The following is a 14,684-nucleotide window of genomic DNA, read 5'->3' on the forward strand; positions in this document are numbered from 1 at the left end:
GTGTCTGAGCCGCGCCACTCACCGTGTGTCTTTTTAAAGGTGACAGTCTTGGCTTTGATGACAGTCGAGCTCTTTGGCATGATGGGCCTCATTGGAATCAAGCTGAGCGCCGTGCCTGTGGTCATCTTGATCGCTTCCGTCGGCATTGGAGTGGAATTCACTGTTCACGTCGCTCTGGTATGGGAGACGTCCTCAGCTAAAACCGTGAGGAGGCCACGTAGCTCCTCTAGGTGTTTCACTTTCCAAGTTGGGGACCTTTTCATGTTGTCCTGCAGCAAGGAACACCCCCGACACGCATCACAGTGACAAGGCTGAAGGTCACAGGCACCCCCGGGAGTGGCTGCAGTCTGGCACTCCTTTCCCTCCAGGGGCATCTAAGAAGAAGGGCCTCAAAGGCGAGGGAGAGCCGGGCTGTCCGCAGTGGGCAGTGTGGCCTGGGTGTGTTGGTGGCTTGGTGTATTGGCACCTGGGTGTGCTTACCTGGTGTTGGCAACTGTGTCACCCCAGGTCTTGAAGTTGCCAGCTGTTCCTCAGACAGATGGTGTGTGAATGTGTGCGTGTGCACGCACGTGCACGAATACACACAATCTCTAAGACCACAGGAATAAAGCGGGGATAAAATGAGACCGCACTCACAGGCTTGGTGGGGATGGCGGACTTGAGGTGAGGCAAGTTGGCAGCCGAGGAGACACCCTGGGGCTGGTGGGCAGAGGGGCCGGAGCTTAGCGCGGAGGACCTGGCGCTCCCACCTGAGCCCAGCCAGCTCCTTCCACCTCGCGGCCTCCAGACTCGTGACAGCAAAAGTAATGTCACTAGCGTTGCTCTCAACAGGAATTGCCCCCCCCCCCTTCCTGTGCCCGGTCCTGTCTTCAATCCCAGAGACGAGCCCATTGCGTACACTTACCAGAGAGTTATTCCGAAGCCTCAGAGCAGTGTGTAAATTCGGTTCCCTCCACACTTGTATTATAGCCTGAGTCCTTGGGGTTATGTGGGCATTCAGTAAATACTTACTGACTGAATGAATACGGGTGTTTGGAATGCCCTAGCTAGGAAACCTAGCACTGGACTTGGGTCAGATTTTTTCAGCCTGGCTTTTGCAATCTCTAGCCTTGCCTGTTTTGGGGCTCAACACAGGTAGACGTATGCATGTCTCCACCTACTCTGCTGCCTTGTACCTTCAGTGTCCTTCCACCAGGGGTTTTCAGGGTCATGTTTATGCTCCATAGGTTGTCAACTTTTATATTTCAGAAGGAATGTTTTCTTACGGTTAACCTATTTCTCCGCCCAGTGTATAATAAAAAGCTGATGTTATAGAAACAGTTCTCTAAATGTTGAGCCTGCCCAAATTATTTTCCTACATTGAGCTGGGAAGAAGGTGGGAGGGTTTTTATTAAGAAGAACCCACCAGCCTACAGCTTAGAAAACACATAATTATAATATCATGTATTTTAAAAAGAAAAATTTGCATGTGAGTTAAAAAATCCACAAGTCACTTTACTCTGATGTGAGGGAAAACCATTCTTTTTGGTAGCCAGCATTACAGACCAGGGCAGTCCTAGAACAGGTTTTTGCAATGGGGCTGCTAATGACGGTCTTTAAACCGTAGTGGTACCCTGGGTCTCTGCGCTTGAGGTAGCATGAGCAACGTACCCATACTGCTGTTGAATAAACAAGGAGGGAATGCCTCTACAACACGGTCGAGATTTAATTCTGAGAATTTAAGAAATCTCAAGAGCCAGCCTGGCTTTGTGCTGCTTGTCCAAGTCTCCATCAGACCATCCACACGCAGGACACGGTGTTCTGACCCCACCCGGGACGTGAAGGTTGTCCAGGAATCGCTGGGTGCGTGTTTGGGTGGCATAAGCTGGAACTAGAAGGTCGACCCAGCTTTGACCCTTACGGCCCCGTGGCTCAAATACAGCACAGAACGACATGGTTCCAGAACATCTTGGTGCGTTCCTCTCAAGAGGAAAAGGCGGCTATCGTGACCCTAAAGTCTTCCAGCTCTGACAGAGCATCATGTACATAGACGCCACTTTAGAGAAAAATGTGAAAACTCACAGCGCACCTTCATATACTTCTGTACACTTTTATTTTGTTATCTGTTAATAACCTCCTGTCCTTCCCCAGGGCACATAAGATCACCCACAAGGGCCCCGGGTCCTCTTCTCAGCTTATCCCACAGCAGCCTGAACTTTCAGGCAGAGAGAGCGAGCTTGTGCTGGGCTCAGCCCTCCCTGTTGGGTCCCACTGGAAGACCAGGCAGAGTGTAACTGTGACTGCCCCACATTCAGATGGTCCCGGATCAGATGCTCAAGCCAATGGTCTAATATACTGAGACCTATTCCATAAAGTTCTCATTTGGTATCAGCAGTGTCCTTGACCTAGAACTTTAGTGGATACAGAAGAGGGGATAGGTCCACACACAGAACAGGTTTGATTGAATTTACAGTCCTGTATTTTTCTTGTGATGCTGTCACGGTGCTTAGATCTACTATAAACACGTTAGTTTGAACACAGAGACAGAAATTCTAACCTAAGCAGCATCATGAGGAAATAACGTATTTAGCACCCAGGTGCACGTGACACCAGCTAAGCCCATCTGGAAGTGAGATCTTGACCTTCCAAAAAGTCAGGCAAAATGTCGTCGCTGTCACGACTGGAGGCCTCCCCTTGGAATGAGGTGAGATCATTAGTGTGAGGATGTAAACGCAAGGGCGAGTCACGGTGAAAAGAAGGGAGCGTTTTGCTCATTTCCGTACGGTTTCGGCAGGGTTTCATAATTTAAGGTAAAGGTGCCTACCTTCTTTATTTGCTATGTGCTCAAGACTTACATCAGCCTCAAAACACCATTGTCACGAACATGTCGACTGAGTGTGAGCCTAGACTTGGCCCGCTGGACGGCCTCCATGAAACATTGCAGTAGCCAGACGGTCAGATCTGAGAGGTTCAGCGCAGGCAGGTGACAGCGGCTTACGGCATTTAAGACGAAGCTGGCCGTTGACTAAGTCCAGGAATCTGACCGTTCAAACTTTTCTCGCTGCCCAGGCCTTCCTAACAGCCATTGGCGACAAGAACCACAGGGCGGTGCTGGCCCTCCAGCACATGTTTGCGCCCGTTCTGGACGGCGCCGTCTCCACGCTGCTGGGAGTGCTGATGCTCGCAGGGTCCGAGTTCGACTTCATTGTCAGGTAAGCAGGGGTGAGAGGGAAGACTTGTTCGAGTTGATCACTATTATTTGCTAATTCGATCTCTGTTGCTTATTTCCTTCTGTCTCTGGGAGATTGTGGCACGTCTTCATTGTGGTTCTACTTTATCTGCCTCCAGCTTTATCGAGGTATAATCGACAAAGAAAAATTGTATACACGTAAGGGACGCAACATGATGTTTTGATACACGTATGCGTTGTGAAACCCTTGCTGCCGTCTGCGACTCTGCTTTCTCTTGAGTTTATTAACCCAGAGATAGGCTGAGAGGTGCAAAAACAAGCTCTCTTCTAGAGCTGTCTTGATGAATATCTTTGGGAGAAAAGATGGAGCGTTTGGGGTCAGCAGCAAAGGCAACTCTACAGCTTGAACCTGAAGGACCATCTGACATCCCAGTTACTGGTGTCCCAGGTTAGAAGTAGCAACAGGAGACGACCTGGTTCCCATTAATTGACTGAATCTGACCGTCACTTCTCCTTCCAAACTGTAGAAAGGAGCACTTACAGATACACTTACAGACACCTCAAATTGTCACCAAGATTTTATTTCTTTTAAGAAGTGAACGTAATGTGCCCCGAATTCATATTCAAGTTCCCATTAAGATTTAAGAAGCATTTCATATAGGACTTCGGGGTGAAATCTTTGAAATCGAAGCCTAGTTTGGATACATCTTTTTCTGTTTGGATCTCATGGCAAGCAGCTTCTGGTTCAGGATCTAAATAAGGATGTGACTTTGTGAAGCATAAAAGGAGAGCGAGTTTTCCTTCGGAGCAGAATTTGAGAACTGCAGGAGGGGGGACCATTTTCCTCTCTCATTCAGAAAGATGCTCCAGAGTTAGGACCCTGGTAAAGCAGAACCAAATGTGAGAAATGACTGGTTTGTTAGGGACACTTCGATAATCTGGAGACAAAATCCAAACAGGCATTCCTGGTGTGTGTGTGTGGGGGGGGGGCCTTGAAGAGGGCTATAAGTTGTAGGCAGAGTTTCTTCCTCCCGAAGACAGACCAGCCTGTTGGTCGTGGTACACCCTCTGGGCGGGGCAGCGTCATGGAGGTTCAGCCTCCCTCGGGTGGGTGCCCGGCTTGGCTCACTGTCGTTTGGGTGCAGAGTGAATGGAGAGGTGTAGACAGTGCCCCTCAGACTCTGCTGTGCTCTCAGTAAATGCAGATCAGATGTCACTGGGGTGGGGAGCAGAGTGCATTTCTAGCCGGCTCCCTGGGGATGCCCAGGCTGCTGGACCTCTCAGCACAGACTGCTGATCAGCTAACAAGCCAGTTGGCACCCCTGTTTGCCAGTGTAAGATGGACACATGCCCGGGCTAGATCACAGTTCTGGTCTGGGTTTGCTTTTTAGCTTTAATTTGACTTTGAGTTTCCCTTTATTTCCTTAGCCTACACTTTCTCAGGCATTAGCAGTTGTAACTTCTCTGTGGTGCAAAAGCCCAGTGTCAAACAGAGTTTCTTTTGTGTAATTTCTCATTCAACACACTATAACGAGCACCTCGTAAGTGCCATTTCACACAACAGCTAGTGACGTGGACCCCGTCCCCCTCCCAGAGCTTACGGTCTGTTGGGGGGAAAGACAAGGTCACGGGCAATTCAAAACCATGGGAAACGCAGGGTGTGATGGGATCCCAGAGGCTCTAACTCAGCCTCGTGGGGGATGCCAGGTGAGCCCCAGAGAGGAAACTAAGCCTGAGTTAGAGCATCCAGCTGGGACCCGGCTGGAGGGCAGCTCTCTCATCTAACCCATGGCTCCTTGTTCTCCCCCAGAGATATCAGGGTTCTTGTTTCAAGCACTTAAAAGGGCTTCCCATTTTCTCGAACTGGATGGATTAACCTGATAAAGCCCTCACTGAGGTCGACTAAATGAGCAGACACTGTATACACTAAGCCGTCAGGAATCTAATTGGTCTGTTTATTCTACAGTTAGATGGATGGGATGCAAATGTCTTAATGCCTGCTGGTGATGAATGCCTCCGCCTGAAGTCGGGGCCGTTTACATTAGCGCAGGCCGTGGGCTGCTTGCTTCTCGCTAATGCAGCTCCGGAGGTTCTGGTGTTTACAATAGCTGCGAGGTTTTTGTATTTTTATAGGGATTCTCTCTCCTTTCATCTAACGTCGAAACGTACATAGACACGGCAGAGTTGGGTGCCTGTTCCGTTTTATGATCAAGAGGACCATTAACAGAGAGAGATCTCACCCTCCCTCTGCCCAGAACATCCCGAGCTCCTCGCGACCCCAGCCGCACTTCCAGCAAACTTGCCCTAGAAACCGTTAGTTACAGAAACGCACGCCTGTGCGCAGCCCGCTGCGTCCAGCTGCGTGGAGCCTCCGCCAGCGGCTCCCCCTGGCCGACAGGTTCACCTCGGTGTTCATGAAGGATCCCAGACCTTAGCCCTGGACGGTGGGAAAGCAGGGCCGCTTGTGCGCTCTCCTCTCCTTCATGGTGCTGCGGCCTTTATGTTTGAATTGGCTGACGCAAAACAAGAGTATTCAGAGATGCTAAATTGTTCAACAAAAGATTGGCTGGCAGAGCAAACCGTCATTGTGGACCGCCCGCCCCCGAAAACGCCCCAGCAACCACAGAATGGGCAGTGTTTTCTTTTCGGAAAGCTGCTTCCAGTGTTCTAAAAAAGGTTGCAAATGGAGCTATTTGGTTAAAAACTGGAACTCACAGAATTCTGGGCAGAAAGTTGTGGTTAATGAAAGCGCAGGGAAAGCCTTACCTGATACGCTGGAGAGTTAATTAGAGATTCTGCTCTGAGATGCAGAAGCATTTCACAGTGGATTAGCTGCCTGCAGAAGGGGCTGCTTTTTCTCCTGGGCTAAATTGTTTAAATTCTACACCCTTCACTTCATTTGTTTGCTTCTGCTGGGTTTTCATGAACGGGGCCCCTCTGCATTGTATTTGTGCTTTCAGTCTGCTCAGCCATTCAATTGACATTCCATATTTTTGTGTTTGTGTAACACATTCATAAATAACATTACATGCCATGAGATTTCGGCAAATTAACAAACTAATTTTTTTTTTCTTCCCTTCATGAATGAACACTTTGGGTTGTGGAATGTAGTCCCTAAAGTCATGAGGTTACAAAAAAAAAAAAAAAAAAAAGAACCCACTAATCTTGTGCTGAATTTGGACTGCAGTTTTGTAACAGCCTTTTCACCGGTGTGGGTTTCGTTAATTTTTGGCTCTGCCGTTTGGGCACGTGAAGGGTAGCTTAATTTACTTCGCCGTGGTAAATGTTCCTGCTTCCCTTTTGTCTTCCAGGTATTTCTTTGCCGTCCTGGCAATCCTCACGGTCCTGGGTGTTCTCAATGGACTGGTTTTGCTGCCAGTCCTTTTGTCCTTCTTCGGACCCTATCCCGAGGTCAGTGACCGCGCCGGCGTGGTGTGCAGCCCACAGGCCACCTGAGTGCCGACTTTCCTGGGGTCACTCTTAATCTGGTCGTTAGGTGTATCCACATTTGCTGGTGGTTCACTTTTTCAGTAAACAACTCAGTAACTATGGCTTTTTTCTCTTCAGTTTAATAGTTTGGGGGATGTAGTGCTGGTTTGGTTTGGGGTTTTTTGTTTTTTTGAAACCTAGTGATTGGCAGCTGGAGTCTTTTAGGTCCTATCAATGAAGCATTTTCCACTCAAGATGAATTTCTGGGCTTGAACAAGAGTGAAAAGGGCACAGCCTGCCTTTCCAGTGTGCGAAAGCAGAGGGTAGTTCTTTTGCTCAGGCTGTCAGACTCGAGGGTCCTCAAAGTGGCAGGGATTTGGGGGGGCAGTGAATACAGGGTAGTGTGGATGGCCAGGGGTGACAAGTGGGCACAGAGACCCCTGAATAATATTGTGTTTTGAACTCTGAGTGTAGCCACCAGGTAGATGGACGATCACGCTTGTAATGTGGTATCCCCTTAAATAGGTGTCTCCAGCCAACGGGCTGAACCGGCTGCCCACCCCTTCCCCTGAGCCGCCCCCCAGCGTGGTCCGATTTGCTGTGCCCCCCAGTCACGCGAACAACGGGTCTGATTCCTCCGACTCGGAGTACAGTTCTCAGACGACAGTGTCGGGCATCAGCGAGGAGCTTCGGCACTACGAGAGCCAGCAGGGAGCCGGGGGCCCTGCCCACCAAGTGATCGTGGAAGCCACCGAAAACCCTGTCTTCGCCCGCTCCACCGTAAGTCACGTCACCCTAGGGAGCAGCCCCTGCCTGCTTTGAACAGCAAATCACAGGATGCAAAAAAAAAAAAAAAAAAAAAACTACAGGTTCAGTGGAATGAAATTGCCCCTCTTTGACTCTTCTTAAGATATAGAAATGTGAATTTCATCTGGTCGTATCTCATGGATGGAAATGGGCAGGGGCAGGTAGCAGTGTCTGCACAAAGCGCCGGCATGTAGCTTGTTCAAGCTGAGTAGCATCTGAGCTCAGGGCCAGAGATAAAGGTGCCTTCCCTCCCCTCCACCCCCCGCCAGCCTTTTTTTAAAGCTACACATCGTTCGAGGATGATACTTATTTAAGAGGGCAGTGCTGTTGTTACTGCCAGCAGAAGTGATTTTTTTCCTCCCTCCCTCTTCTGTTACCTTCAGTTGCCCTTGGTACAAAAGTATTTCAATTGTTACTGTCTAAAACTTCACCAGAAGCTTCTGTGGCTCCAGGCTCATGCTCTGGGTGGCCGGAAGGAGCAGAGAAGCTGCGAGCCAGCCTTTGGTAATTCAGGAAAATTCATGCGCGGCCTGGGAGCCTCTTCTCAGAGGCCATGAGAGCCCCAACTGCGTCCCCCCCACGCGCCGCCACCGTGCTCCCCGGGGTGGCCTCGCCCCCCCCAGGCCCGGAGCACAGCACACAAAACCCAAGGAAGGTTCTAAGCCCTGTGCTGCTCCGACGGAGGGCCTCCTGCTGTCCCTCCAGGAAATGGGTATTCCAGTCCCAGGCCAGAGCAGCCCTTCCGTGAAAGGGAGGGAGGCCAACCAAATAACCCAAATTTTCCTCCTCTTACCCCCCGTGACGACGCCTGCTGAGCTGCAGTGTGAATCTGGTTTTGTTCAGCGGGAGCCTAAAAATAGGTACAAGCTGAATGACTTTGAAGTTGGTCACGGTCCTTTTGATTGATGTGGCCACTGTGTTGCTCCGTGCTTTGTACAGAGACCCAGAAACCAGATTCCTAACAACGGGACGGAGCAGCGCTGCCCCGTGGAACTCTCTGGGACAATGCAGATGCTCTCTGCGCGCTCCAGCGCAGTAGCTGCTGCCCGCATGTGGCTGTTGGGCGCTTGGAACGTGGCTAGTGCGACTGAGGGGCTGAGTTTTAAATTTTAGTTAATTTAAATGTAAATGGCCACACGTCCCTAATGGCTACCACATTCAGCGGTGTAAGTATAGACAGTCAGTCCTGGCAACGACCCGCATTTGGGCGAGCCAGGGCCGGACACTTAGCAATTTTAGAAGAGGAGCTTGGGATCTGACTCTGCTGAGCAGGGAGGGGTGGCGGACTGTGCGTGTGGAAACTTAGACCACAGCCCTGCATTTATGGGCAGCAGCCATTGCACCCGGCCAGCTGTGTTGGGAGAAAACCTAGACACGGGGTCCAAATAGGGCGCTTGTCTGCCACGTCGTGGAGGTTCTAAGAGAACGGGTTTTTCTTTTGTGGGTGGAGGGCCCCCGCTGGCTCCCCAGGGCCACTCCCAGCCATTTGTGGGGTTGACTGAGCTCTTGGTTCGGAAGAGCTGCCTGTGGGTGGCCAGGCTGGAGCCGGAGCCAGGAAGGGAGGGCCGGAGCAGCAGGGGGTGATGCCGCGCCGGGGGCTGGCGCCTGGCCTGTGTTGACCCGCCCTTGCCCTCCGCAGGTGGTCCATCCTGAAACGAGACATCACCCACCCTCAAACCCTCGACAGCAGCCCCACCTGGACTCAGGGTCCCTGCCACCTGGACGGCCAGGCCAGCAGCCCCGAAGAGAACCCCCCAGAGAGGGCCTGAGGCCGCCCCCTTACAGACCGCGCAGAGACGCTTTTGAAATTTCTACTGAAGGGCATTCTGGCCCTAGCAATAGGGACCGCACGGGCCCCCGGGGAGCCCGCTCTCACAACCCTCGGCACCCAGCGTTCACTGCCACGGGCGGCTCCGTGCCCAGCTACTGCCAGCCCATCACCACCGTGACGGCCTCGGCCTCCGTGACTGTTGCCGTGCACCCCCCGCCCGCCCCCGGGCCCGGGCCCAGCCAGAACCCGCGAGGGGGGCCCTGCCCGGGCTATGAGGACTACCCCGAGACTGACCACGGGCTCTTTGAGGACCCCCATGTGCCTTTTAACGTCCGGTGCGAGAGGAGGGATTCCAAGGTGGAGGTCATAGAGCTACAGGACGTGGAATGTGAGGAGAGGCCCCGGGGCCACAGCTCCAACTGAGGTGTGTGCGGTGGGTGGGCAGCTGGGGGCCGCGTCCCCCTGGACTCCCTGGGCGTCGGTCGATGTGTCCCGAGCCTAAACCCCAGTGACCTCTTCTTCCCCAAAGGGCAGGGCCGCCTGTCTGAGCTCTGTCATCCCTGGAGAACCCGCTGAGTGCCCGTCTGGGTCTCACCCCTTGCTGTTAACCTGGTGGGGGTTAGTGCATCTTAAGAAAGATGCTGACAGCTGCTCCTTTCACCTATTTTTTGGTCCTTTAAAGCCATACGGTTGTGTGTGATGAACGCACAGTTCAGCAAATGGTCACAAGGTGAACACACCCGTCACCAGCCCCCAGATCAAGGGAGGGATCCTGACCCCCCCCCCCAAGAAGCCATCCTCATCCAACCCCCACCCTCCTGGTTTCTGAACCACAGATCCATTCTGCCTGTTTCTGTACTTCATAAATATGGACTCATAGACCTGTTCACTTTGTTTGACTTCCTTTTTTTTTCTTTCTTTTCTTTTTCTTTTAAAGGGAGAGTAAAATCTGAAGCAAAGAGGCCAAAGATTGGAAGCCCCTCCCTACCCCTACCCCTACCCCGCCCCACCAGGACTGCTTGAAGAGAACTGCTTGGAGGTAGAAAGATGTTCTGTGCCAGGAGAGCCGTTCGTTGTTACTGTAACCAACTGTACTATTTTGTGAAATATTTCTATGAATATTTAAGAGGTGTACACATATGTAATATACAAGAAGGAATGGATGTAAAGTAGTGTGATCTGGGGTCTCTCCACGCCTGCCCCCAGCATGGGCAGTGGGAAGGCCACAGCGGGGCCCTTCCTTGTTTGTACATTGGTCTCTGTGCCACAACCAAGCTTAACTTAGTCTTAAATTTCAGCATATGTTGCTGCTGCTTAAATATTGTATAATTTACCTGTATAATTCTATGCAAATATTGCTTATGTAATAGGATTATTTTGTAAAGGTTTCTGTTTAAAATATTTTAAATTTGCATATCACAACCCTGTGGTAGTATGAAATGTTACTGTTAACTTTCAAACACGCTATGCGTGATAATTTTGTTGTTGTTTAATGAGCAGATATGAAGAAAGCACGTTAACCCTGGTGGCTTCTCTAGGTGTAGTGGGAGCGATTCTCCTGTTGGGCTGTGTGTGTGAACACGTGTGTGAGTTCCCGGTGTACTGTACTGTGATTTTTTTTTTTTTCTTTGTTTCTTTTTACTGTCTGTAACCCCTCACGGGCTCTGCCTGAGTCAGGCTGGAAGAGTCAAGGTATCTCGAGGGCTAGCTGTAAATGTCGCCTTGTCCTTTTGCCAGACTCACTTCAAGTCCAGGGCATCTCTTAAGATCATTGGCTGCCATTCCAGACACCCCAGCTTGTGCCTCAGAGGAGATGAGATCCCCCGCGTGGATCGTTGTGGTGGACGTTGGAACCTCAGGGTACAGAGCTCACATCTCTTCATCCTCATTGGTATTAAAAATTAGCATGCCCAGTGGGGAGCCTCAGCTGGGCCATGAGCACATTCTCTAAAGAACGCAGCCTTCCATACCTCTCTAGTAACCAGCACGCACGCACGCGCACACACACATATACACACACACACACACACACACACACACACATACATTTCAGAGTGGATTGGAAATCTTTTGGAGCCAGTGACCCTGCTACAGGTAGAAAAACCTCTTAATTCTGGGTCCACAATAAACCCAGAGGTGATATTTTGAGTCCGTAGAATTTAAACTCCCTCTCTTGCTAAATTGCACAGCTGGTTGGGGCTTTCGGATTTGTTTGCGTCTTCTTTAAATAGTGAGCATCCCCTACGGTGACAGAGATGGAGGTTCTAGAGGATATGAGCTTCAGGAGGGTGGTTCTCAGTGTGTTCACAGTGACATCATGGGTGCACACTTCCTAAGCAACCCATTGCCTCCTCTCACCAGTCTCAGTGTTCCTTCAGTGTGACGCTTTTTTGAAGAGGAGGAAGATGCTAATTGCCCACAGCCCACTGGAGAACGTGTAAGCAGACAGACCTCCCAACCAGGGAGATCTTTTTAAGACTGGCTTCCTTGCCAGTTCTGTTACCTGGCTCTGGGGCGTGGTCTTCCTAGGCTGTTAGCTGGAGACCAGCAGGTGTCAAGAAAGCCCTCGGTACCCAGACTAAGCTGCTGTCGGAGCACAAATGGCAGCTCCCACTATGCCTCCTGTTTCACATGGAAAATCTTCATCGAAAGGCAACAGGCCCCCAGTAGTACCAGCAGTATAGTGACCTCAGACCCTAGAACTCGCTGCGAGGCTGTCAGATGCTAACCGGAAGCTACCTGTGGCTGCTAGATGTGTGTGTTCCTCTGCCAGGGGCCCCCCCGATGGCCCCACCGCTACTGTTTGGTGCCTCTGTCAGCCACACTGTCTACCTAACACTCAGCTCTGCTCAGAGAACTTATATCCTGCGTTCAGGAGAGAGACGATGCAAAACTCGGAGGTCTGCTTCCCTCTGGCTCAAGGCGTGCCCTCGCCCCTTTCCTGAGCCCAGCTTGTGTGGTGCGTGACCGTTTGCCCGGCCCCTGCTTTCTGCACAGCATAGAACTTTCTCCGATAGTCACATTGGCAAAGGGAGAACTCGGGGGCTGGCAGGCAACCAGAATTTCTCTCTCTCTTTTAAAATCGTTTTTTTACTTTGTCTGTCTTGTTTGTTCATTTGGATGTTTTAATTTTTTTTTTTAAAAAATCTTTGCTGATATTTATAATTTTGTATCATAAGAATGTTTTCCTACAGTATTTGTCATGCCAGTTTATAACAGAAAAATGCAGGGATTTTATTTCTATTGGAAACACTATTACAGCTATGTTTTACTTTTGAACAGAATTTTTATTTGTATAGAGTGCTTACTAATGTTAAATAGTTCAGAGTATATAACATTTTCATTAAGGACTCATGGTAGGTTTTAGCGTAAGGAGTTTAAAGGAAATAAATATTCAAACTGGGTCTCATTGTCTGCCAGTTTTGGCAGAAATGGGTTTGTGTCATTTCAATTACAAAGATAAAAGTATGCCATATAATTTATTTATATGAAAATTTATTTTTGTAGTGTACATAGTAGTCCTCAAGTCTTTTGACAGAAGTATATTTTTAAAGAATTTATATGTGATGAATCCATAACGTCTGGAACTTTGCTGAGACACGAGTGGGACACACTTTTCACTGTAAAGGACAGCAAGGAAAAGAAAATGTTTAACAGTGTTAAGAGAGTGAGATTGAGTGAATATTCATGCAATTGTGAAATGTGTATTAGTTACCATTTGTGACCTAGTGTGGTTCTCATTTTAAACCTCGGAAGGCAAAAATGTACAAACTTTCTAAATATTAATGTTCAAACACTGATAGAAATTCTAACATGAATAAAAAATAATATAACTTGTTGGTTATGTCTTTGTTTATAGAATGTTTTTTAATTAAAATACTTTATGAAGGCAGTGAGCGTGTCAGGCCATCATAAACTCTGTTGTTTTTTGTCTGTGTTAAATACTCATTTTTTTGCTCTCGTCTATGGTGGCATTACTGATATTGGAAGGGTTCTGTTTATTTTCTGACACCAAGTTCCTTCATTACCCTTCAGAATGATCTCTTCTGTCATCTCGCAGCCTTGTTATTTTTTGTATGGGGTGCCTAATAATTAGAGGGGATATTTATAGAGCCAATCCAATGATTATTACAATAAATGAAGGTGCCATACTGAAAAACAGTATAGCTGATAATATGGGACTGATGGAAACGGACAGAAAATGTTTTTTCTGAATTTGTACCAGCTGGTTGTACCTTGTCTTCATCGTAGCTAAGGAGAGAACTGAGACCAGGAATAGCTTCCCCATTTCACAGCTGGCAGCGAGGCGTGGTGGGGAAGGACTCCAACTGCTGTAAGCCTGTGGTGAGGCGTCAGCGGACTGCAGCCCACTGGCCTCCTGTGTTTATAAAGGTTTAATCAGAAGACAGACACGCTCATTCCTGTAGACCCATTCCTACAGCTGCTGTCCAGCTCCACCGGCAGAGCTGAGTCGTGCTGCAGAACCTAAAACGCTTACTAGCTGGCTGTTAACAAAAAGTTTGCTGGCCCACCTTAAGACAAGGTTATCGGAGGCCAGTGATACACAAGCGGGCTGCGTGGATTGGTGGCGTTGGCACGCTTTGGGAATTTACTAGAAAAGCAGGCTCTTCAGTGCCACCCCAGACCCACTGAGTCAGAACCCTGGGCCTGAAGCCCAGGAATCTGTCTTTAATGAGCTGTCCTGGTGGTTCTGATGCACCAGCAGAGGCAATCCCTAAATTCCTTCCAGCTGAATGTGGCCATGGTTCTATAATTTGACTCGGGCCACGGCCAACGCGGGCCAGATCTGGAAACAACATAGAGATCCCAACTCCTCTGTGTGGTCTTTCCACAAAAAACACATGTTCATCTGCGGGAGAGTGGAGATCCGTGAACTCCGTGCCTGGGATATGAGAAAGGAATTCCCTTTTTAGTGCTCTGCACCGCCTTGGGGCGGGCCTCCGTCGAGGGTGTGGGCTGATGACAGAACAGGTGGGCGGGGAGAGAGTTGAGGGGGCTGATTCAGACCCTCTTCCATCCCTCCCACCGAGGGGGCTCCAGCTGACCAACTCTGACCTGGGCAAGGCTCCTGATCTCTCAGGGCCCCTATCCTCCTCATCTGTATATAAATCAGAGATGACGTGTGGCCCTCGCTGACTTCTGAGGGTTGAGAGCCCTGGTGGTGGCGAAGAGATCTGGACCAGAGGCGACAGAGTCCACCGAAAGAATCAGAACAAGCTCTGGACCCCGCACTGAGTTCAGTTCAATCCCCCCCCCACCCCCCGGCTCAGCCTCACCTCCCAGCCCCTCACCTGCACAGCGACACGGGCCCTCGTGCAGGAACGCGAGGGCTGCTGCGAGAAGGTGGTGTCCTTGCTGAGCCCCTCCTGCGAGGCGTCCGGGCGCAGCAGACCGACCAAGCAGTAAGCTGCTCGGGTCATGCAGTGGCCTCCTTCGTGGATACTCTACCTGGGAAAACCAATCATGAAGTGTCAAGCAGGGGTTTCT

At 50.0% G+C, this 14,684-nt stretch overlaps 1 protein-coding gene and 1 long non-coding RNA gene across 10 annotated transcripts in view; one reads left to right on the forward strand and one right to left on the reverse strand.

The window, feature by feature from the left end:
* PTCH1 (patched 1) overlaps positions 1-13,020 on the forward strand; it is a 69,228-nt gene extending 56,208 nt beyond the window's left edge. For 4 of the 5 annotated variants that reach the window (XM_032477453.1, XM_032477452.1, XM_032477454.1 and 1 more), the window contains 5 exons: positions 40-177; positions 3,049-3,191; positions 6,481-6,580; positions 7,124-7,378; positions 9,045-9,599. In XM_032477453.1, coding sequence (XP_032333344.1) covers positions 40-177; positions 3,049-3,191; positions 6,481-6,580; positions 7,124-7,378; positions 9,045-9,599 — 1,191 coding nt within the window. Of the gene's footprint in view, positions 1-39; positions 178-3,048; positions 3,192-6,480; positions 6,581-7,123; positions 7,379-9,044; positions 9,601-10,113 lie in introns of those variants that run through there. The other variant, XM_032477451.1, reaches the window with a different exon arrangement.
* The window catches only part of LOC116663028, a 63,133-nt gene continuing 61,114 nt past the window's right edge, over positions 12,666-14,684 (reverse strand). For 2 of the 5 annotated variants that reach the window (XR_004319042.1, XR_004319038.1), the window contains 3 exons: positions 14,489-14,645; positions 13,412-14,371; positions 12,666-12,796 (listed from right to left, as the gene is read on the reverse strand). This is a non-coding gene — a long non-coding RNA (uncharacterized LOC116663028). The remainder of the gene's footprint in view (positions 12,797-13,411; positions 14,372-14,488; positions 14,646-14,684) is intronic. The other 3 variants (XR_004319039.1, XR_004319040.1, XR_004319041.1) reach the window with 3 other exon arrangements.

This window comes from Camelus ferus, chromosome 4 (assembly GCF_009834535.1).
Source record: "Camelus ferus isolate YT-003-E chromosome 4, BCGSAC_Cfer_1.0, whole genome shotgun sequence".
In the NCBI taxonomy this organism is placed as follows: Eukaryota; Metazoa; Chordata; class Mammalia; order Artiodactyla; family Camelidae; genus Camelus; species Camelus ferus.